This window comes from Xyrauchen texanus, chromosome 10 (genome assembly GCF_025860055.1).
Source record: "Xyrauchen texanus isolate HMW12.3.18 chromosome 10, RBS_HiC_50CHRs, whole genome shotgun sequence".
In the NCBI taxonomy this organism is placed as follows: Eukaryota; Metazoa; Chordata; class Actinopteri; order Cypriniformes; family Catostomidae; genus Xyrauchen; species Xyrauchen texanus.
Window position 1 is genome coordinate 18,945,395 of NC_068285.1, and position 20,068 is coordinate 18,965,462.

The 20,068-nt window shown below is 37.5% G+C and overlaps 1 protein-coding gene across 6 annotated transcripts in view; it reads right to left on the reverse strand.

Moving 5' to 3' along the window:
- The window catches only part of LOC127650617 (oxysterol-binding protein-related protein 3-like), a 32,268-nt gene that overhangs the window by 3,507 nt on the left and 8,693 nt on the right, over positions 1 to 20,068 (reverse strand). For all 6 annotated transcript variants that reach the window (XM_052136137.1, XM_052136136.1, XM_052136133.1 and 3 more), the window contains exons 2-20: positions 13,746 to 13,886; positions 13,437 to 13,553; positions 11,930 to 11,983; positions 11,690 to 11,803; positions 11,391 to 11,519; positions 10,755 to 10,839; positions 8,629 to 8,732; positions 8,445 to 8,528; positions 8,182 to 8,332; positions 7,021 to 7,106; positions 6,654 to 6,791; positions 6,358 to 6,451; positions 4,952 to 5,187; positions 4,556 to 4,693; positions 2,133 to 2,196; positions 1,946 to 2,024; positions 1,663 to 1,813; positions 1,290 to 1,434; positions 95 to 221 (exon numbers count right to left, since the gene is read on the reverse strand). In XM_052136137.1, the coding sequence (XP_051992097.1) occupies positions 95 to 221; positions 1,290 to 1,434; positions 1,663 to 1,813; positions 1,946 to 2,024; positions 2,133 to 2,196; positions 4,556 to 4,693; positions 4,952 to 5,187; positions 6,358 to 6,451; positions 6,654 to 6,791; positions 7,021 to 7,106; positions 8,182 to 8,332; positions 8,445 to 8,528; positions 8,629 to 8,732; positions 10,755 to 10,839; positions 11,391 to 11,519; positions 11,690 to 11,803; positions 11,930 to 11,983; positions 13,437 to 13,553; positions 13,746 to 13,871 (2,222 nt within the window). In that variant the 5' untranslated portion in view covers positions 13,872 to 13,886. The remainder of the gene's footprint in view (positions 1 to 94; positions 222 to 1,289; positions 1,435 to 1,662; positions 1,814 to 1,945; positions 2,025 to 2,132; positions 2,197 to 4,555; positions 4,694 to 4,951; positions 5,188 to 6,357; positions 6,452 to 6,653; positions 6,792 to 7,020; positions 7,107 to 8,181; positions 8,333 to 8,444; positions 8,529 to 8,628; positions 8,733 to 10,754; positions 10,840 to 11,390; positions 11,520 to 11,689; positions 11,804 to 11,929; positions 11,984 to 13,436; positions 13,554 to 13,745; positions 13,887 to 20,068) is intronic.

Consider the following 20,068-nt stretch of genomic DNA (forward strand, 5'->3'; position numbering starts at 1 on the left):
GCAAAACACCAGTCTTTGTAAAGGAAAGTCTTCACTTTGGGCAGCAGTTGTGCAATTCATGCTAAATTCATGGTTCAAATGTCACCAAAAGTACCTTTGGTCTGGTCTAAAGCGTGTGTCTGTTGGGGGTAAAAGGGGACTTAGACTCTCCTCCAATTCATTCAACTCAATTGCAAACTGGGAGAACCCATAGAACTCCTCATAGTCCTCAGGCATGGGATCTGCATGCAACACATACACATGCATATACTGTAATTGACAATAATTGTGCAGTGTTAGCACCCCTCTATTGTCATTTCAACAAAACAATCTGAAATGACTACCTTATAAATTTGTTTGAATACATTAAAGGATAAGTTCACCCAAAAATGAAAATTCTCTCATTATTTACTCACCCTCATGATATCCCAGGTGTGTATGACTTTCTTTCTTCACCAGAAAACATCTGAAGAAAAATATCTTTGCTTATTTGGTCCTTCAAATGCAAGTAAATGGAGATTTCTCTTTTGAAGCTCTCAAAAAAAACAAATCCCAGACAGACAGCATAAACATCATCGATATGACTCCAGCGGTTAAATCAATGTCTTCTAAAGTGACACAATCTCTTTTGGTGCGAACAAGATATCAGTATTTAAGTACTTTTTAACTATAATCCAATGCTTCACGAGAGGGTGGAGCCCAAGCGGTCTCTCGTGTGACGTATTTGCGTTGCCATGGATACAGATGTAATCTCACGTTCTTCACTTGTTTGAGACATCCAGGATGAGCACACAAACTCAACATTGTAAGTAAATAAACAGATCAATACCGATCTAAACTAAAACCAACCAAGCGTTCCTCCTCCTCACTTGTAAACAGTGCTGCTCTTCCGACTGTGGCGCAAGTGCATCAGTTCTTGCAAATTTCAAATGCCAATGCAATTAAGACACACATGCGTACTGCTCACCGGAAGCATGATTTAGAGTAAAAAAAATTGTATTTTACTTTTTCACACCAAAAGCAATCGTGTTGCTTTAGAAGACATTTCATTTAACAGCTGGTGTCGTATGGATGGCGTTTATGTTGACTGTCTGTGATTTTTGAAGCTTCAAAAGAGAAATCTCCATTCATTTGCATTTTAAGGACCTAATAAGCCAAGATATATTTATATTATTCTTCAAATGTGTTCTGGTGAAAAAAGAAAGTCATACACACCTGGGATATCATGAGGATGAGTATATGATTAGAGAATTTTCATTTTTGGATGAACTATCCCTTTAGATATAGTCCTGAACAGGTCTCTAACTCACTTGCTCTCCAGATGCAGGTAGCTGAAGGTGGTTTGCCCAAAAACAATGCCTCATTCCATTTGCCAAACAGCGAGTGAATGACACGCCCCTCTGAGTCAGTGACCACACCCTCCACCTCATTAGCATTCAAACCTCCAGATCTTGCCTGAACATGAAAAATAATAATAATAAAAGGGGGAAAAATCATTCAGTGTAATAAAATGTATATGAGGTTAATTGTGTAAATTCCAGGTGAATATTCTGGCTGAATTTAATAAGAAGGCAGATGTGGGCAAGACAAACACAGATGTACACATATATGTTTAATGAAAGCTTTGGGTACCAAGCTGAATGCCTGATTTCACATTTAGTTCAGAGTTTTTGATGGTCCCACCTTAAAGAAAGTAACTTTGCAATGACTGATTTCTCCCATGGTGGTGGTGTGCTTGACTGACATTTCCCCATAGTGCTCTATCCAGCGCTGACCACTCAGAATGTTATGAATGCAGGAAGTGACCTTACTCCACTCATAATGATCCTCAAAACTGAGAATGAGTGAGTGAGTGAGAGAAAGGGAGATAGGAAATGACATTGGAGTGGGGAATACAGTGGGATGAAATGATAAATAAAAACGAATGGAATGTAAAATGATACAAAAATAAATAAAGAGGAATTACCCTGGCAACTCTAAATGAGTGATTCCCATGGGAACGATCTCCATAGATTTCCCCCAAAACTTATTCTTCCATCGGACATCTGACAAATACAAAGCATGGACAGTTTACCCAATCAAAACTATACTAAAATGTTAGAAAGTGTCTAAGTCTGGCACTTGCACACACCAAGTGTGTGTGTTTTACTCACCTTGCCAAAGTGTGAAGTTCTTGGACTCGCAGTGACAAGCAGACACAGGTGGGTGGTGACTGACCTAAAAGACAAAGCTTGTGAGTGTGTATGTGAATGAAAAGGTGAATATGAAGCCTGAAAATTCAAAATATACCAATATATTTAACAATGGAGAGTCAACACTTTCTCTTTATAAGTTTATGCAAATTTGAGTAAATATTGCATAAAATGAAAGTTTTTTCAGTTTACACAAATTTGCTGTTGTTAAATTTAATCATGTTTACCGGCATTTGTATCCTGCTCTCTAGATATCAGTATCGCATTGGCGATTGAAAAACTACCTCTTGAAAATCACTACCTCTGATGCATGAATTATTAAATCATATACAGTTGAAGTCAGAAGTTTACATCCACCTTGGCCAAATACATATAAACGCCTGACATTTAATCGTAGAAACATTCCCTGTCTTAGGTCAGTTAGGATAACTACTTTATTTTAAGAATGTGAAATGTCAGATTAGCAGTAGAGAGAATGATCTATTTCAGCTTTTATTTCTTTCATCACATTCCCAGTGGGTCAGACGTTTACATACACTTTGTTAATATTTGGTATCATTGCCTTTAAATTGTTTAACTTGGGTCAAATGTTTTGGGCAGCCTTCTACAATCTCCTCACAATAAGTTGCTGTAGTTTTGGCCCATTCCTCCAGACAGAACTGGTGTAACAGAGTCAGGTTTGTAGGCCTCCTTGCTCGCACATGCTTTTTCTGTCCTGCCTATTGGACTGAGGTCAGGGCTTTGTGATGGCCACTCCAATACCTTGACTTTGTTGTCCTTAAGCCATTTTTGCCACAACTTTGGAGGCATGTTTGGGTTCATTGTCCATTTGGAAGACCCATTTGCATCAGAGCTTTAACTTCCTGACTGATGTCTTGAGATGTTGCTTCAACATATCCATATACATCGATATAGGGGTCGTTTTACTGTGGATATAGGTACATCTCCAATTCAGTACACCTCCTATCAGAAGCTAGTTGTCTAAAGGCTTGACATAATTTTCTGGAATTTTGCAAGCTGCTTAAAGGCACAGTTAACTAGAATTGTGATTTAATGAATTAAAAGTGAAACAATCTGTCTGTAAACAATTGTTGGAAAAATTACCTAAACGACTTGCCAAAACTAGTTTGCTAATAGTAAATCAACCTAAGTGTATGTAAACTTCTGACTTCAAAAGTATCAAATGAAAAAAAAAAAAAAAACTACTGAATGTTTCTTTTTATTTCACTTGTGGCAGTTTTGGTTTGTTTTTGATACATTTTTGTATCTGAATAAATTCCTTGTTTTTTTAATCTCTGCGCTTGGGTCCTGAGCCTCTTTCATTCTCTGCATTCCTGACACTGTGCTCAAAGAAATAATCCAATTAATGTGTTGTTGGGTCTCGCTTTTAAAGCTTAAAAGCTAGACTTTATGATGCAAACATGCAATACAACTAACTCTTAAAAGGTGTCTTTTAATTTGCTGACAAATTAGAAGCGTTCTGTTTTCATAACTTAAGATATATGATTGTTTACTGTACACCATACCATCAAACATATGATCAAAACATCATTAAGACAAATATTGTTTTCCTCACATACCAAATATAAAGCATATCGAGTAAAAGCCCAGAGAAAAGCACAGTTTATAAATTGTAAAAAGGCTTTTGTCGCATTTTTGCTTGTAACATTTTGAAATAAACTGAATATAAAAACACCAGAAGCTTCCAAAGAATGATGCAAGAAAATGTGCTGCTACCAAAGCGGACCAATCACAGCTGTAGTGGTCTGCGTCGATGCAACGCGTAGTTACATATTTAAAGAGGTGCACCTCAGGAGTCACGTGACGCCATGCGAGGTTCGGACATGTGACTTTCTATAGTAACACTATTAAATGTCATAAACCGGTGAGATTCGATACACTCTGCTCCATAACAGTACTGGGAAGACAATATGTTAAAGAATTCAAAATCCTCAGGATCTGAAGACATAAAAAGATCCTTTCATGCTCAAGCTGACAACCCCGAGGAGGCTTCGAGCCGGGAGTTGATTGGGTCTGAGAATTGAGGGAAATTTGGCAAGAAATGTTGAACATGTCAGCAATGCTAACGAAGGTCATTGCTGACTTGAAAGATTTTGCTGTAATATGTCGATCGATCACTGCCACGGAGAGGAACTTCACTGAGGTGGTTACAAGAGTGGAGTGCCCTCCTTTCAGGGGTTTCTTTGTTTAATGTATGAATCAATAACAAATGTTAATTACAAAAAAGAAAGAAAAAAAAAGAGGTGCACATCTGGCTATGGCATAGGTTCAATATAAATCAATAAGTTGAAGAATAAATCAATCTAAAGAGTCCAAGTATGAGTGGTGGTTCTGAGGTGGGTAAATAAAAAGGGGGTGTTTACCTGTTCAGAAATGAAGCGGAAGCCTTTATCTAGTCGGACACACTCATACGTCTCTCCTAGTATAGGATTAAAGGGTTTTCCTCCTGCTCTAGTGAATGAACATGCATATGCAGACACAGCAAATGCTGCTATATACACCTACAAACAAACACACACATGAAAGAATAGAATATAAGTTTAATTGCAAAATACTCTAAAAATGCATTAGAAATAGTAAGAATAAAAGAGGTCATGTGTTTATTAAAATGTACATGATTTGACGAGGATATGGACAAGATTTTTGACAGTATTTTGGGAGTGTTGCCATAGAAAGATACAGTATACAGAGAACATATACATTTTATTTTCAGATTTCAGGTATGGGAAGCTTGATTGAGATGGTGTGTGTGATCTCACCATGCGCATGTGTGGATCATGTGTGTTTGCAGCAGTGTCCAGCAGGTGGCAGTATTCAAATTCCTCGCACAGTCTCTGCAGGGTGTTGATTGGCTCGTTGAGTTGGACAGGCATGGCCACTTTGGATAGGTCTTTACCTATGTTACTGCGCAGAATACTCCACAGATTCACACTCTCGGTCATACGTGAACTTGGCAACCGCTCTCGCCGTATCACGACATTCTCTTTGCCATTGCCTGAAATACAAACAAAAACACAAACACAAAAATATAGGAAAGCCATAACTATAATAACTACAACTATAGTAGCAAAAAGTGAAAAGTGAATGTTTTACCAAACTGTTCGGTCGAACTGTATAAATAAACGTATAAGTGCAAGCTTAAAGGATTAGTTCACCAAAAATAAAAATTCCTCATTATTTACAGCTGTGTATGACTTTCTTTCTTCTGCAGAACACAAAAGATTTTTTAAAGAATCTTTCAGCTCTGTAGGTCCATACAATGCAAGCAAATGGGTGCCAACATTTTGAAGCTCCAAAATCACACATAAAAGGGAGCATAAAAGTAATCCATAAGACTCTGATGGTTAAATCCATGTGTTCAGACATGATATGATAGGTGTGGGTGTGAAACAGATCCATGTATAAGTCATATTTTTATCATAAATTCTTCACCCTGTCCAGCAGGGGTTGCCTGAAGAAAGTAAATCACCAAAAACAAAAGAAGAAGAATGAGAACATGAAAGTAAAGTGGAGATTGCTTGAGCAGGGAGGAGAATTTATAGTCAAAAAGGACTTAAAAATGTATATATTTCTCAACCACACCCATAATATCGCATATGGATTTAACCACTTAAGTTATCTGGAGTATTTTTATGTTGCCCTTATGTGGATTTTGGAACTTAAAAATGTTGGTACCCATTCACTTGCATTGTATGGACCTTCAGAGCAGATGAAAAAAAGTCATCCACATCTGGGATAGCACAAGGGTGAGTAAATTATGAGAGAATTTTAATTTTTGGGTGAACTAACCCTTTAAAGTGAGCAATTTCATCACCAATAGGGGCACCAAAAGGAATTGCAAAAATAACTTTTTTTCAAACAATTTCCCTGAAAACACTATCCCTGTCTTCCATTGGTTATTCAAACAAAGAGGCCAGCCCCAAATTCATGCCATTGGTTCAGCCAATGGTTCTGTCTTGGACTTGTCGGGATGCTCAAACAAACAGAGCCATGCATCAATATTAACTCAGTTTTTACACTTTCAGGGAAATTAACCTACAAATTGCATACTTGTAGTTGTCTCTGCATATTAAGCTGGGAAATACGAATGTACTAGCACATCCAAAAAATTACATTTGTCTCCTTTAAATTTGTGTTCAAAAGTGTGGGTTTATGTGTGCTTCACCTAATTTCTCATGCACGATGCGATTCTCATTCCTGCAAAACTCCACTGATGTGCTGTCACTGATATCACTGATGTTCGAGTCATCATCCGACACCTGGTTGCACACAAACTCAAGTTCATGAATCACATTCTGAGAACACTGACAACATGCTGCAATGTAGCCCACACTGTCTCACGTTTTCTTCTTATTTCATACATAAATGTATTTTCATTATAGATTAGCAAAAATTCAAAGACAAATGAATCATCTGCACTGCAGGACTCTGAAATTTGACCTCTTGACTCTATGATCTGACCTCATTCTCAGATGAGCTGCCAGACAGCAGATACTCTTTAGCATCAAAGAACTCTGAGGATTGAAGGGATTCTGGGATTGACCCTCGACTTTCACTGGACACCTGCTGTAGTAGTGGGCGTGGCCCATCAAAGACATCCTGATTGGTGGGAAAGAACGAAAAGGAAAAGTCAGAAATGGCTTTGTTGATGTTGAGTGTTTATTAATAGATATTTACAAAAATATTTCTATAACATGATGGCAACTGCAATATGATAAAAGACAAATCTGATTATTATTAATGATCAAAATAAGCAATTATTTTGGCAAATAATAATGTTCTTATTTTTAACTATAGGCTGTTAACACACACACACACACACTCATACCATCTCACTGATATTGTCCAATGTATTTCTGACTCGGTCTCTCTCTGCCAAAACAGACGTGTATGCTGACCGAAGAGTGGAATGAACTAATAAGAGAGAGAATGACAAGAGTGAGCAACAAAAACAAAACTACATTTCTTCACATTGAACCTAATAATGCATTTCTTTTCCACAGCATTCTCAAAAAAGAATGAGATAGTTAATTTCAAAGAATACATATTCTCTCATGGGAAGTGACAGTTTCCTTGATATTTTATATTCTCTTATATTTGGCATACAGTTAAACCATAGATGTAGGACAGGTCCTACAATACTCTATTACTGTAAAAACATACTATAATAACACCTTATTACTGTAGTAACTCCATGGTAAATTGCATTAAAACGTCATGGTTACTGTTGTAACCTCCGTTCCCTGATGGAAGGAATGAGACATTGTGTCGACTGTAGTGACACAAGGGGTCTCTTCTGAGAGCCTTGCGTACCTCTGAACTTGAACTTGAGAAAAGGCCAATGTCAAGTTGGCAGACAGAATTTGCATCCTTGCCCCAGACATACGGGAATAAAGGGACTTGGCGAGCGAATGCCAGACAGATTTTTTCTTCGGAGCCGAAGAACTACTATTGTAAAACCATAGCTACATTTCAAAATGGTTAGTTTATTCGAGATTTTCACTTTGTCTTGTTCCCTTTTTTCTAATGAAGGAAGACCTTAGAGATTCTGATTCTTCATTTTTTACATATCTGCAGAAATGTCTCTGCATGTCATTAATACTTGCATGTATGAATGAACCCAAAACAACCATGAACATTTTGCCATTGGGTAGCTTGCACTCAATATCAAAGTTTATATTTTTTAGGTTTATACTTTGTTTATATTTTCGCTGGGGTTTGGCACGAGCCTCCGCAGATGGCGCTCGCATAAGAGGCGGTTAATCTTCACACACTGTCACGCTCTTAAGGAGCCGCTCTGGGTGACGTCCACAGTTAAGTCCAAGTCATTAGTGTTCAAGTCCGAGACGAGTCACGAATATCGGGACTCAAGTCTGACTTACGTCTGAGTCTTGGACTCGAGTACTACAACTCTGTTGTTTACATAGCTGTCTGAATTCTCTATATAAGAATGATGGAGTGTGAATTTTTTCAGCTTTGAGATACTCACCAGTGCCGGCAAGCCTACAAAACTCCTCCTGCATTTGAGAAGCTTCTGTAGGTGAGTCTGGACAGTCCAGGCATGGCTCTGCAGAAACTGGCTCTGAATACACCAGGTTTGGATGCGACACGTGGAGACGAGAAGATGAAGTGTCAGCAATCTTTGAGAAAAATAGCACAGATCAGATTGCAAGTGGATAAGAGAGTGCATAAGAGTGTTGTTCTGTGTGAGAGAACAGTATCTATATGGAAACAGATCTATATGCATTGTACATGTAATGTGTTTTTCGAATCCTTGTGATGATTTTTGGATCGCCATTTTCTGTGTCCTCGTTTCTCTTTTTTGGAGCCTTCAGTCTGGGGTCACACAAAGCACACAAAAAATGTTGATGAAGACAATACAGATTCTTACACAACATAAAAATGCATGCAATCACAAACATACATATGCCAATACCTGTAGTGAGTTGATGGCAGGTGCTGAGAATGCTCTGTGCAGAACTTCCATATTTTTCAGCAGCAGATTTAATTCTAGCAATGAGGACTCGCACTCTGTCAGATCTAACAAAAGAAAGTTACAAAAACTAATCAAAGCTCAATCTCCCATTCTATATTTCCACTCAGTGAGGGCTTAGTAAACATGTTCTTCTTTTCTAAAAACATTCTCTGCATGTTCTCGTGTAGGGTTGAGAACAGAGAACCGGTTGTTATTCAGAATTGGTTCCATATAAAAAAATAACAGAACTGAATGTTTTTCATGACTTTTGGTTTTGTTAACAGTTAACGAACGCGCATTCTTCTGCCAATGCGGACGGAACGTAGTGCTAAAATACTCTGACAGGGTTTCCTGCGCTACCATTCATCAGTACAGCAAAACCATTTATCAATCAGCAGTGAGAAACATATGGTGACCTGTGTAGTCCAATTCCCAAACTAACTGGAATGGTGGTGGTGTAGTGGGCTAAAGCACATAACTGTTAATCAGAAGGTCGCTGGTTCGATCCCTACAGCCACCACCATTGTGTCCTTGAGCAAGGCACTTAACTCCAGGTTGCTCCGGGGGGATTGTCCCTGTAATAAGTGCACTGTAAGTTGCTTTGGATAAAAGCGTCTGCCAAATGCATAAATATAAATGTACATTTAAATGTAATGACCCTCATGAGCTGGCTCTTTTGAATATACTGTACACCACAAAACTTACAGCATGACCAGAGTAGAACTTTCACAAATCAATTACACTTTTGAGCCTTTTTTTTTAATCTACACTGTAAAACATACAACGTCACCAGTGTAGTCCAACTCCCGAACGAATGGTTCTTTTAACCTTTAAAAGGACCTTCTGGGTCAATTTGACCTGTTTTAGATTTACATCAACTGAACATTAACTTTTCAGCCTGAAACTTCATGACATCCTCTAAAGAGTAATCTGAACCTGATTATATAAAAATTACTCATTTTATTTCTTTTAAAAGGAAGTTATAAAAAAAGTGCCTTTGTAGACCCTACAGGTCAATTTGACCAGGATAATACAAAGACTTTGCAAGATAGCTGCAAAACAGTACTACAGTTCCAAAAAGTACACTCATACTCATAACGCACAAACCTTCTCCCCCTGCAAATCTTTTTTACTTACTATACATAAAATGACAGAAATATGCACTAGGAAATTTGTAGCTTAATGAGTTATAATCAATTGTATGTGGAAAACTGATAAATTCGGATGTTGAGTTGTAAATAATAATGGCGGGTCAGTTTGACCCAGTGAGGTCAATGGTGGAACCTGACTGTCAGCACCAAGGAAGGCTTAAATCTACAGCACAAAACATACAGCGCAACCAATGTAGTCCGATTCCCAAACAAATTAATTATGAGCCGGTTCTTTCTAATCTACACCATGAAAACATACAGCGTTACCTCACGAACTAATAACTCTTATCAGTGGGTTCTTCTTAGTGAATGAAAAATGTACTGAAACGCAAGTCTTTTATTTTGTAATGTCCAACTAAAAATCAATCAAGAACTTTTGCTATGTTATGTGTACTTAAGGCTTGTGAAACTTAAATCAGAGTAACTGCTGGATGGTTGTTAATATGGCAATGTGTACTTAAAGACCTACACAGTATGAGTTTTGTTATAATTCGTGATATTTTAAGCTAATTAATGAATGGATAAAATATCTTTATTAAAAAGTCTGCGTCAACACCTTTTGCAAAACATTTGTTCAAATCTGAAATTATCTCATCATTTGGTAACATGCTGCTGAAGGCAGTATATTAAATAAGAATTGCATTTCTTATTTCCAAATATTTCTCTCAAAAGTAACTAGAATCATTAAGAAGGATCAATACCAGAATAATAAATGTTTTAAGATTACCATCACTATCTCTGAGACATGAACTTGATTATTACAGGTGATAGTGATGCAGCAGACAGCTTTCCAATAAACATCATGATACATCATTCACTAATACAATGACCCCTCGAAAATCTTTATGAGGCAGACACTATTCAATCAGACAAATCAAACCAGAGCAAGGAATCAGAGAATGCTGTGTGTTGGTCAGTGCAGACTTTTTCAGCTACCTTTACAGCACTTTTCCATGTCTTGTGAGTTTTGGCGGTAGCCGTTTCTCAGTAGGGTTAAAGGCTGCTTGGAGAGAAAGGAGCGCTAAAAATAAAAAGACATAGGGAGAGAAACAGCTAAATGTATGATATGTTCATACAGTATTTACAGCATTTCTTTGTTAATATTGCTATTATTGGGATTAATACTATTGCTGATATTTGGATTATTAATATTTGTTAAATACATGGATTATTTCTTCAAATTCAAACAGTACACTCTTTTAAACCACTGCTAGGTTTCAAAAGTACTAAACAGTTTTTCATCTTTTATACTGTACATTTAAACATATAATATATATGTTTGATATAACTTATAAGGCATGTGAATTTGCAGATTAGAGCTGTAATGTTAATGCTGTTTAAAAACAGGCACAAAAGTATACATTTACAATATCAGCCATCATATCTATCATAACAATATGAAGTAAAGATCAGGTGCATCCCACGTTATTATTGTTGCTTTCTTAACAGCTTTTCTGTTTTTTATTCTAAAATCTATTGGCTGTTTCAAAATCTGTTGATTGAATGTGGGGTCTAAAAGGCTGATTATTAGGAAATATTGTGATTGTTTTTCTAAATACAGAGGGTAAATACTCTTCTGATGGAGGTGTGGTCAGATTGCAGCTGTCGCTCGTGTGGTTCCATGGCGATCTCGTTTTGACGGAATGTTCGATGATGACGAAGCTGCATCACCCACAGTTCAAACAGATCCAGAGACTTCACCTGTGAATGTAATGGCAAAATACAGCAAATGAGTGTGTGTGTGTGTGTGTGTGTGAGACTGTGTTGTTTCAATATGATTGTAAGTATACAATTTGTGGCCCAGCAGATGTACTACAGGTGTGCAGGAGTAAGCAGACAAAATTGTGAAAATATGTAGATATTGTAAATACCTTGAGGTGATAGATACTGTCCTCTGTGTCCAAGTCAATGCACATTGACTTCTTCTTCATGGCCATGACAGAGAGACCAACATCAATGCGACCTCGTAACCTTCCCTTCTTCAGCTGAGAAATCAATTACACAGTAAAGGATGAAAAAGCAAACTCTGACAGTGTCTCATCTGATCTAAGCAAGTTTTTGCCAGACCACATAAGCATCAAAGAAAGTGTGTGTGTAGTCTGTGCACTCACATCAGTCCCTGTCTTGGCATATGTAAGGATGCCCCTTTCAAGCAAGAAATATCGCTGTTAAACAAACACATGAAGTGTTAAAAGATGAGAAAAATCGTTCACCTTTAAAGAGCAACATGCAGGTTGGACACCCCTATATAGCATAGTGTATGTTGATGATAAAACAACTAGATTTTCTGAACTGGAGTAATATATATTTAGCCATTAACGATATTTTGAGATAAATTGTGATAAAATAACTTCGCGTCTATAAAGCATTAACCGGAAGTGACGATGGGCGAGGAGTCTGGTCAAGTTCAAGCTCAGGTTACAATGGATGCTGAATGAAGAAACAGAGTTCTCCGGTGTGGACGAACATGCCTATGATGGCCCACAGGCCTATAATTATGAGCAAATTAAGAGTTAAAATAATTAAAAGTAAGACTTACTCTGCTAAGTCCTCGTTTTAGATTGCACAGAATGTCTGCTAACGTTAGCACTTTGTCCTCCAGTCCAGCCCGCGCCAAAATCCGGTGTACACTTTGACGGTGGACTTGATTCCATCGAGTGCACCGAGGGAACAGCATCAGTAATCAGCCTCACGTGGTCCTTACTCCGAAATCCCATCCGAGACTCCAACAAATCTCCAGGTCGATAATTCTCCGGAGTGAAATGTGCGCCACAAACGACCGAGTGTGTGGTAACAGACGCGGCAGTGAAGTCTGCTCTCTTCACCTGCACAAAACGCACTCAAGACCGAAAAGCCTTGTTTTTTCTTGAAGGAAAATGATGGACACGATGTCCTGACAGGCTGGAATTCGTGCAACAAACACAATAATTTACCATTATGGCTTCTCTAAAACTTTCTGTACTGCTCTAACTACATCAACACCCACAATGAGAGCTGACCGCGAGCTCTTTTGTTTGCCTCGCCCTACGTCATATGACGCGTTGATAGCGGGAAAGGCGTATTCCAGAGCCTAGCACATTTTCATCAAAATCTCTACATCAAATGAGATTTCATTAGTAATTTCTACATATGTGTTTTTAAAAGACCTCTGCAGACAATATAAAGTATTAATTCAGTTATAAATTCAACCTGCATGTTGCTCTTTAAGTGAAATATTTATTAAAGTGTCATTATACTAGGGATAGTGAAAATGTTGTCATCATTTCCTCACCTTGTTCCTACCCCGTATGACCATCTATGGAGATAGAATGTAGAATGTTAGTCTCAGTCACCATCCACTTTCATTGCAATTTTTTTATTAATGGAATGAAAGTGAATGGTGACTGAGTGTGAATGATCTCCTTTTGTGTTCCATGGAAGAGAGAAAGTCATCCAGGTTTAGAACAACATGAGGGTACATTAAAGATGACAGAATTTTCATTTTTGGGAAGCTATCTCTTTAAAGGAAAATATCGTTCATATTGGCTTGACAGTATTACAGAAAGTCAAACGCAAATATCCAAAGCAACAAATAAACAAACAAATAACAGATTTTGAATGCTTCTGTCATGTGATCACCTTATGCCAGCCTTTCATTGGCCACTTCCTCTTTTTCAGCAGCAAACCCTCTTGCTTCTCAGGTTTCTGAATATTTCCTGTCAAGGCCCGTAAGTCCTCAACCAACTCCCAGTTGTCCTAAAGAAATTAAGTGAGGGTATGTAGCTGATGTAGATGTTTAATCAGTGCAAACAGAGAAAGGATAACACCAGCAACTGTGTCCAATTTATTTAGTAAAATATTCAACAGCATGCACAACCATATTTGTATCACCCATCAATAAAGTTCTCTTAGGTCACTTTAAAGAAGATTTGATGCAGTTTGTCTTACCTGTTTATTGTCTTCACCTGAGGAGTTACTCTCTTTTCTTTGAGGTAATGATGTCATGGTTGGTGAGGTGGGCATGGGTGATGTCATCCTTGGAGAAACCGGTCCATTTTGCTCTTTTGAACTCATATTGCAATTAACTTACTGTGGAGAGAAAAACAGGCAAATCACTTAACACAATATTACCAAAGAACCCACATTATTGTACATCAGATGGCCAGCAGAGGGCGAAAGAGACCCAGATAAAAAAGTGCAAAAGAGCTTTAAGGCAGACAAAACAGGAGAAAAGTATAGGCTGCACTTGAAATCTTAAAGCATTGCATTACATAATACTAAAATAATAATACTATGTAATGCAATACTTGCTTTGCCTCATCCTATAAATGAAAAAGAGCTTTCATCATTTTTTTTTTCAGTTCAAAAACATTATTTTAGTCAAGTAATTTTTATTCGTATAGCGCTTTTCACAACACAACATTTCAAAGCAGCTTTACAGAAAATCATGTTTTGACAAAAAACAAAGTTGTAATATCTGTCATTTTTAAAGATTGTGCTGCTTGATAAAAATGTGATTGCAAATTAGTCCTTAAAATAAATAATTCAATAAGTAAATAGTAATTGTATTTAGAACACTGAGCAAGCCGAAGGCAACTGTGGCAAAGAACACACGTGTAGTTCAAGTCACGATTTAAAATTAGTAAACTAAGTAAGTGTTAAGGACGAGTGTTTAAACAAAAGATTTTCTATGATCTGTAAGATTAATGTCCTATTCACTCATGCATGGGTCAAGTTCTGCCTACACTTTAAATTTACAAGATTGTTACAAGATTTCTATTAGGGTAAGGGATTGGGTTAGTCTATAATAATTAGAATGAATTAACAAAAAAAAGGAGCCTTTTGTGTGAACGCAAGCCACATTTGAGTGTTAAATCTGTCAGAGTGCAACAGAACAGAGAGCGAGAGAGAGAGAGAGAGAGAGAGAGAGAGAGAGAGAGAGAGAGAGAGAGAGAGTGTGTGTGTGTGTGTGTTCAGAACACAATGTTTTGACTGAACAGGCAAGCATGTCCTAAAGTTGGGACATGCTGTTCTTTTATTCTTACCCATTTTTGTGTACCATGTTATGCTCACACTCATATCTGTACACATGCATGCTTGTTTAAAAGTAAACGGTTTACTTTTCTTTGCCTCGTCTCTCTATTAATCTTAACTCAATGTGCTCCATTAAATTGGCAACATCCAAAACTGTAGAAGTACCAAAGTCTGAATGTAAAAAAAGGTTGCTAAAACCCTAAAACAAAAAGAGAGCTATGAATCCTGAAGAGCATGTGAGTCAACACGTGAGCCAGAAGAACCGAAGTAAAGATTTTTATAGGCAGATTTCAGCTCAGTTGGTCCATAAAATCCATGTAAATGGGTGCCAGTTTGATGGTCCAAAAGGCATATTTAGGCAGCATAAAAGTAATCTGCATGACTCCAGTCGATAAATTAATGTCCTCTGTAGCAAACAGGTTGGTGTAGAAACAAATTGATAATTACATTTGTTTTACTTTAAATCGTTGCTTCCGCCCAGCACTGAATTTCTGTTTGAAATGACATAACTCTCACGTGACATTCGTTTCTCTGTTGTATATGTGGATTACTTTTATGCTGCCTAAATATGCCTTTTGGACCATCAAAGAGTCAGCAACTGGCACCCATTTACATGGATTTTATGGACAAACTGAGCTAAAATCTGCTTATAAACATCTTCACTTCGGTTCTACTGAAGACAGAAAGTAATACACATCTGGGAAGGCTTAAAGGTAAGTAAATCTTGAAGGTAAGTAAAGGTAAGTAAATCCCTTTGAAATCTCTTCAGGTGAACATTTAACTAGCACCACACTGGACATTTCACATTGGAACTGCCGCGTTACGTGTAATAAAACATATTGCCACATTCACTTAATTTTCATTAGATCAGGCTGGGTTTCTTGCAATGGTGTCTGCCCTTCAGACTGAGGAGGCACTAGGCAAAGTGATGCTCACTTTTGAATGGAATTCGCTCATAGATAGATGGAAGGAGAGAGACATTCTAGAGCCACCAGGGCAAACTTATGGTGAATGGACATACTGCATACACAAAAGCTCCAATTGTATATGTGAGCTGCTCTAGCTTGAGGATAAACATGTTGTTATTCCATACATATACACACACCACACACACACATGCTGTTTCCAAACATTCAAGGTCATTTGCTGGCTTCTCTTTAATTTGTGTGTTTGAGTACATATTTGTGTAAATACCAGTAGAACTCCAACCAGCTCATGGTTTCCAAACTCCAGTGTGATTTTTGTTTAGTTTGCATTGCCAGACTTTTCCAACGTTGGACTGAGGTATGTGGGCGTGTGTGGGAGTGCAAGTTGGTGTTCAGGGAAAATTGAATTCCTGTGGTTTTGCATCCCCCAATTTGTACACACTACAAACATTCCACCAGGAACTCTCCTGCATACTAGGCTGTGAATATATACTTAAGTTTATTTACATTTCCTCTGTTCAGTTGAAATGAGCTGCTAGAACCCAGGTGTAAAACTCAGTCATACAATAATCACTTCAGCAATATACTAAAAATGTCTAGGGAAGCTCTACCAAAATAAGTGCTTTGTCCCATACACTCCCAGGGTCTCTTTCAGTGAAGCATTTTTTTTTAAAAGAAAGGCAGGAAGATATGAAAATGCACAAAGGCAGGGTTTCCCTTTAACCCTTTTCTTTCCTAACTTATAGACAGTCACAGAACACGTCACATGTCATTATTTTGCCTGTGGATGGGTACTGGACATTAAACGTTTACTGGTAGGAAAGAATAATCGAGAGGACTGCATTATTGCTCCTTTTATTGTTATCCAGCAGTTATTCAAGTGTAAAAGAGATACAAATATTTTATTAAAGGGCAAAGACAGCAACAAAAGAACACTTGCAAACAGGAGAAACAGAAAGATAAACTTTAGTCTGCCATTAGACATTAGCCTTTAAAGAGAAAAGGGGCGTTACGATAGTGGGTGGGGTTTGTGTGACGTCGCCCTGTAAATGCAGATAAAATGGCTAGATTGTGTTTAGATTACACTGATATCCAATCACAATTCATCCCCGACTACCTTGAGATCAGGACAAGCAGATCAGAACACATTTCAATCACAAATGCGCTTACACTTCAATCCATTTGTGGACAACAGCAGATACATGTGAAATTTAATGCCAAAAGTCTTTTGATGTTTTAAGATTGCACTGAGTGAGGAATGGGGTGAAAAGTAAGTGTTTACTAACTGAAAATCTGCTGTTTTACACGTGATTTCACCATGAAACTGCTGTGATATACACAACGAGCCACGTAAATAATGTAGGTGTAATAACGTCATTTTATGAGACCAGGTTGCTAAAATCATTGTAACGCACAGTCTTGAGTGTCTTGTTGCTTTATAAAACAGCGACAAAAGAACTATGATAAAATACACAGATATTTAAGATATAATTACATTTGTTGATGACAATAATAATCACTAGGTTTTTAATGGTTTCTATCAACTTGGCTCATTAATGTAGAATGCAATGGATGTATGGTCACAGTGTATGTATCAATAGCTTTGAATGGGCTTATCCAATCAGATTTTAGAGTTGGAACTATCTGTCTAAAAATGCTAGTTGAAGCAAGGTTTCTGTTATAGAATGGTAAACTGTTAATGTTTGACATTGAGCACAAATTGTCTTGTCTGATGAGGGTGAGTAACCTATAATGTAAACAGGTTGAAGGTTAACACAGTATGACCAGAATTAGTTGTAATGGCAAACAAAGAGAATGGAACCTGCTCACTTCAATGAAAACTGATATTTCTGACCCTGACTTTTATGTGAAAACACACATAGAATGTGGGTGTATGTATGCACAAAATATCAGAACTGGCCCTACATAATGCCTGTCAATCATTAACGCCACATAACTTAGTCATAAGTAAATGAGCTGTAGGTGTACAGTGGGACCAAGAGCACCAACGCTTTAAAGAAGTAACAGTAATAACAAATAAAACCTCATCGGAGGTGTCCCCCGAACTGATGTCACTTTGCTTAAATTAGTTAACATTTACTATATAGTCTAGTAAAAAAAAAGTTAATAATGTTGACAAATTATGACAATTCTGAATAGCACACTATATAGCAAATGTAAACACATTTAAGCAAAGTAAAGTCAGGCCCATGGGTGGGGTCAATGAGCATCAACGGGTTTTAACTTGTCCCTTGATGCATAATGAACAGTTTATTGTAGAGGATGTTCTTTTTTCAGTTCTTATAGAGGAAGTCAATAACTTCATATATCTACGTAACCCTTGAGGTCTTCGATAGACGCTTTATGTCAGTGGAACCTTAAACCACATTATCTGATTTAGGAAGCATTATCTCACAGGGGCAATTTAAGCTAAAAAGTAAACAAGTGTATTGGTTAGATAGGGACTGCTCGACCTCATGTGTCATAGTACCATCAGAATCAACATGAAAATGTGGGAAAGCAAAAACACCCCCCCCCCCCCGAAAGTAAAGGTTCACCCAAAAATGAATAATATTCTGTCATCATTTTCTCACCCTCATGTCATTCCAAAGGCATATGACTTTCTTATGTGGAACACAAAGGGGAATCCTTTTTATAAATACCTACAAAAAAAAGTATATGCGGCTTGTGCGTCATATTTCAAGTCTTCTGAAGGCATATGATAGATTTGAGAAACAACCAATGTACCGTAATTTCCGGACTATTGAGCGCACCTGAATATAAGCCGCACCCACTGAATTTTTAAAAAATTATTATTTTGAACATAAATAAGCCGCACCTGTCTATAAGCCGCAGGTGCCTACCGGTACATAGAAACAAATGAACTTTACACAGGCTTTAATGAAACACGGCTTGAAACAAAAATAAATAGGCTTTAACGAAACACGGTGTGGCAGGGGAGGCGTGGTCAAGCGCCCGTCCGGGAGAGAAAAGCGGTAAGGGCGCGTACATCAAGTGCTGAAAACTGTCACACTGGTGCCAGTGTGACAGTTTTCCCAAGAAGGACACGTGAAGCAGGGCACTTGACGTTCCAGGTAAGGCTTTTAATGGCTACAGCAATGTTTACAATCAATTTTATAAAGTTTCTCAATTCTTGGTCTTCTATGCGCCAACAGTAAACAGTAGCCTAGCAAGAAAGTCATTGGTCACTATCTTCCTCCTCTTGTGCACATGAAACCACTGAAGTCATCTCCTTCGGTGTCGGAGTTGAATAGCCTCAGCTTTAGTTGTCTTTTTGCACTGAGTCAATTCATCACGCTGCTGTTTCCAACGTCTCCCGTGCAGCAGCTCTATTTCCTTTTCCAACCGCCAGATCAATCGCCTACAACGTGAAAGCTGCATCATATGCATTTCTCCGTGTCTTGAGGGTGACAAAATGACTACCCTAATCAGAATGATGGGAAGTTTGAGCGCGCTCGATTTAATCTAAACAGTAAACAAAAAAGTTGTTTGACCTTAACCCGTTCGGCAATTTTATTGGTCTAATGAAAGCTTCATGCCGCCAAAAAACTGAGCACGTCACAGAATGTTTTTTTTTTTTTTTTTAAATAAAATTTGAAAGCTGGAAAAATCCATACATTAGCCGCGTCGTTGTTAAAGCCGCGAGGTTCAAATAGCACAGATATGCTAAAAAAAGACGTATCTTTTGTTAATAAATAAAACGGAACACCTGTACCTGTAAGTCTGTGAGATACATACTGAATTCTTAAAGTGACAGTACGGAGTGGTGGTGGCATAGTGGGCTAAAGCACTTGTCAGTTTGATCCCCACAGCCACCACCATTGTGTCATTGAGCAAGGCACTTAACTCCAGGTTGATTTGGGATTGTCCGTGTAATAAGGGCTCTGTATGTCGCTTTGGATAAAAGCGTCTGCCAAATGCATAAATGTAAATGTAGTACCATTTTAGCACATGTATTAAAAATGAATCTAAACTCAATAAAATTACTTAATACATTTCTTATTAAATTATTTTAAACATTGACAGCTCATATCATTATTATTAAAACATTTTCCTGATATCGTATTAATTGATAGAATGTAGAATTTGTATATTTATTTGTATTATTGTAAAATGTGTTTACAATAATGATGACAAACAAATTATTAATAAATAAATAATGCTCTTGATCAGCGTAAATGTAGCCCACTATTTTTGAAGGTTAATTTGTTTGTGATCTTATCTTAAAGAAAAATGTATATGAGAAATTATTTTTTGAATTTGAGTATTTATATTGTGTATTAAAGAACA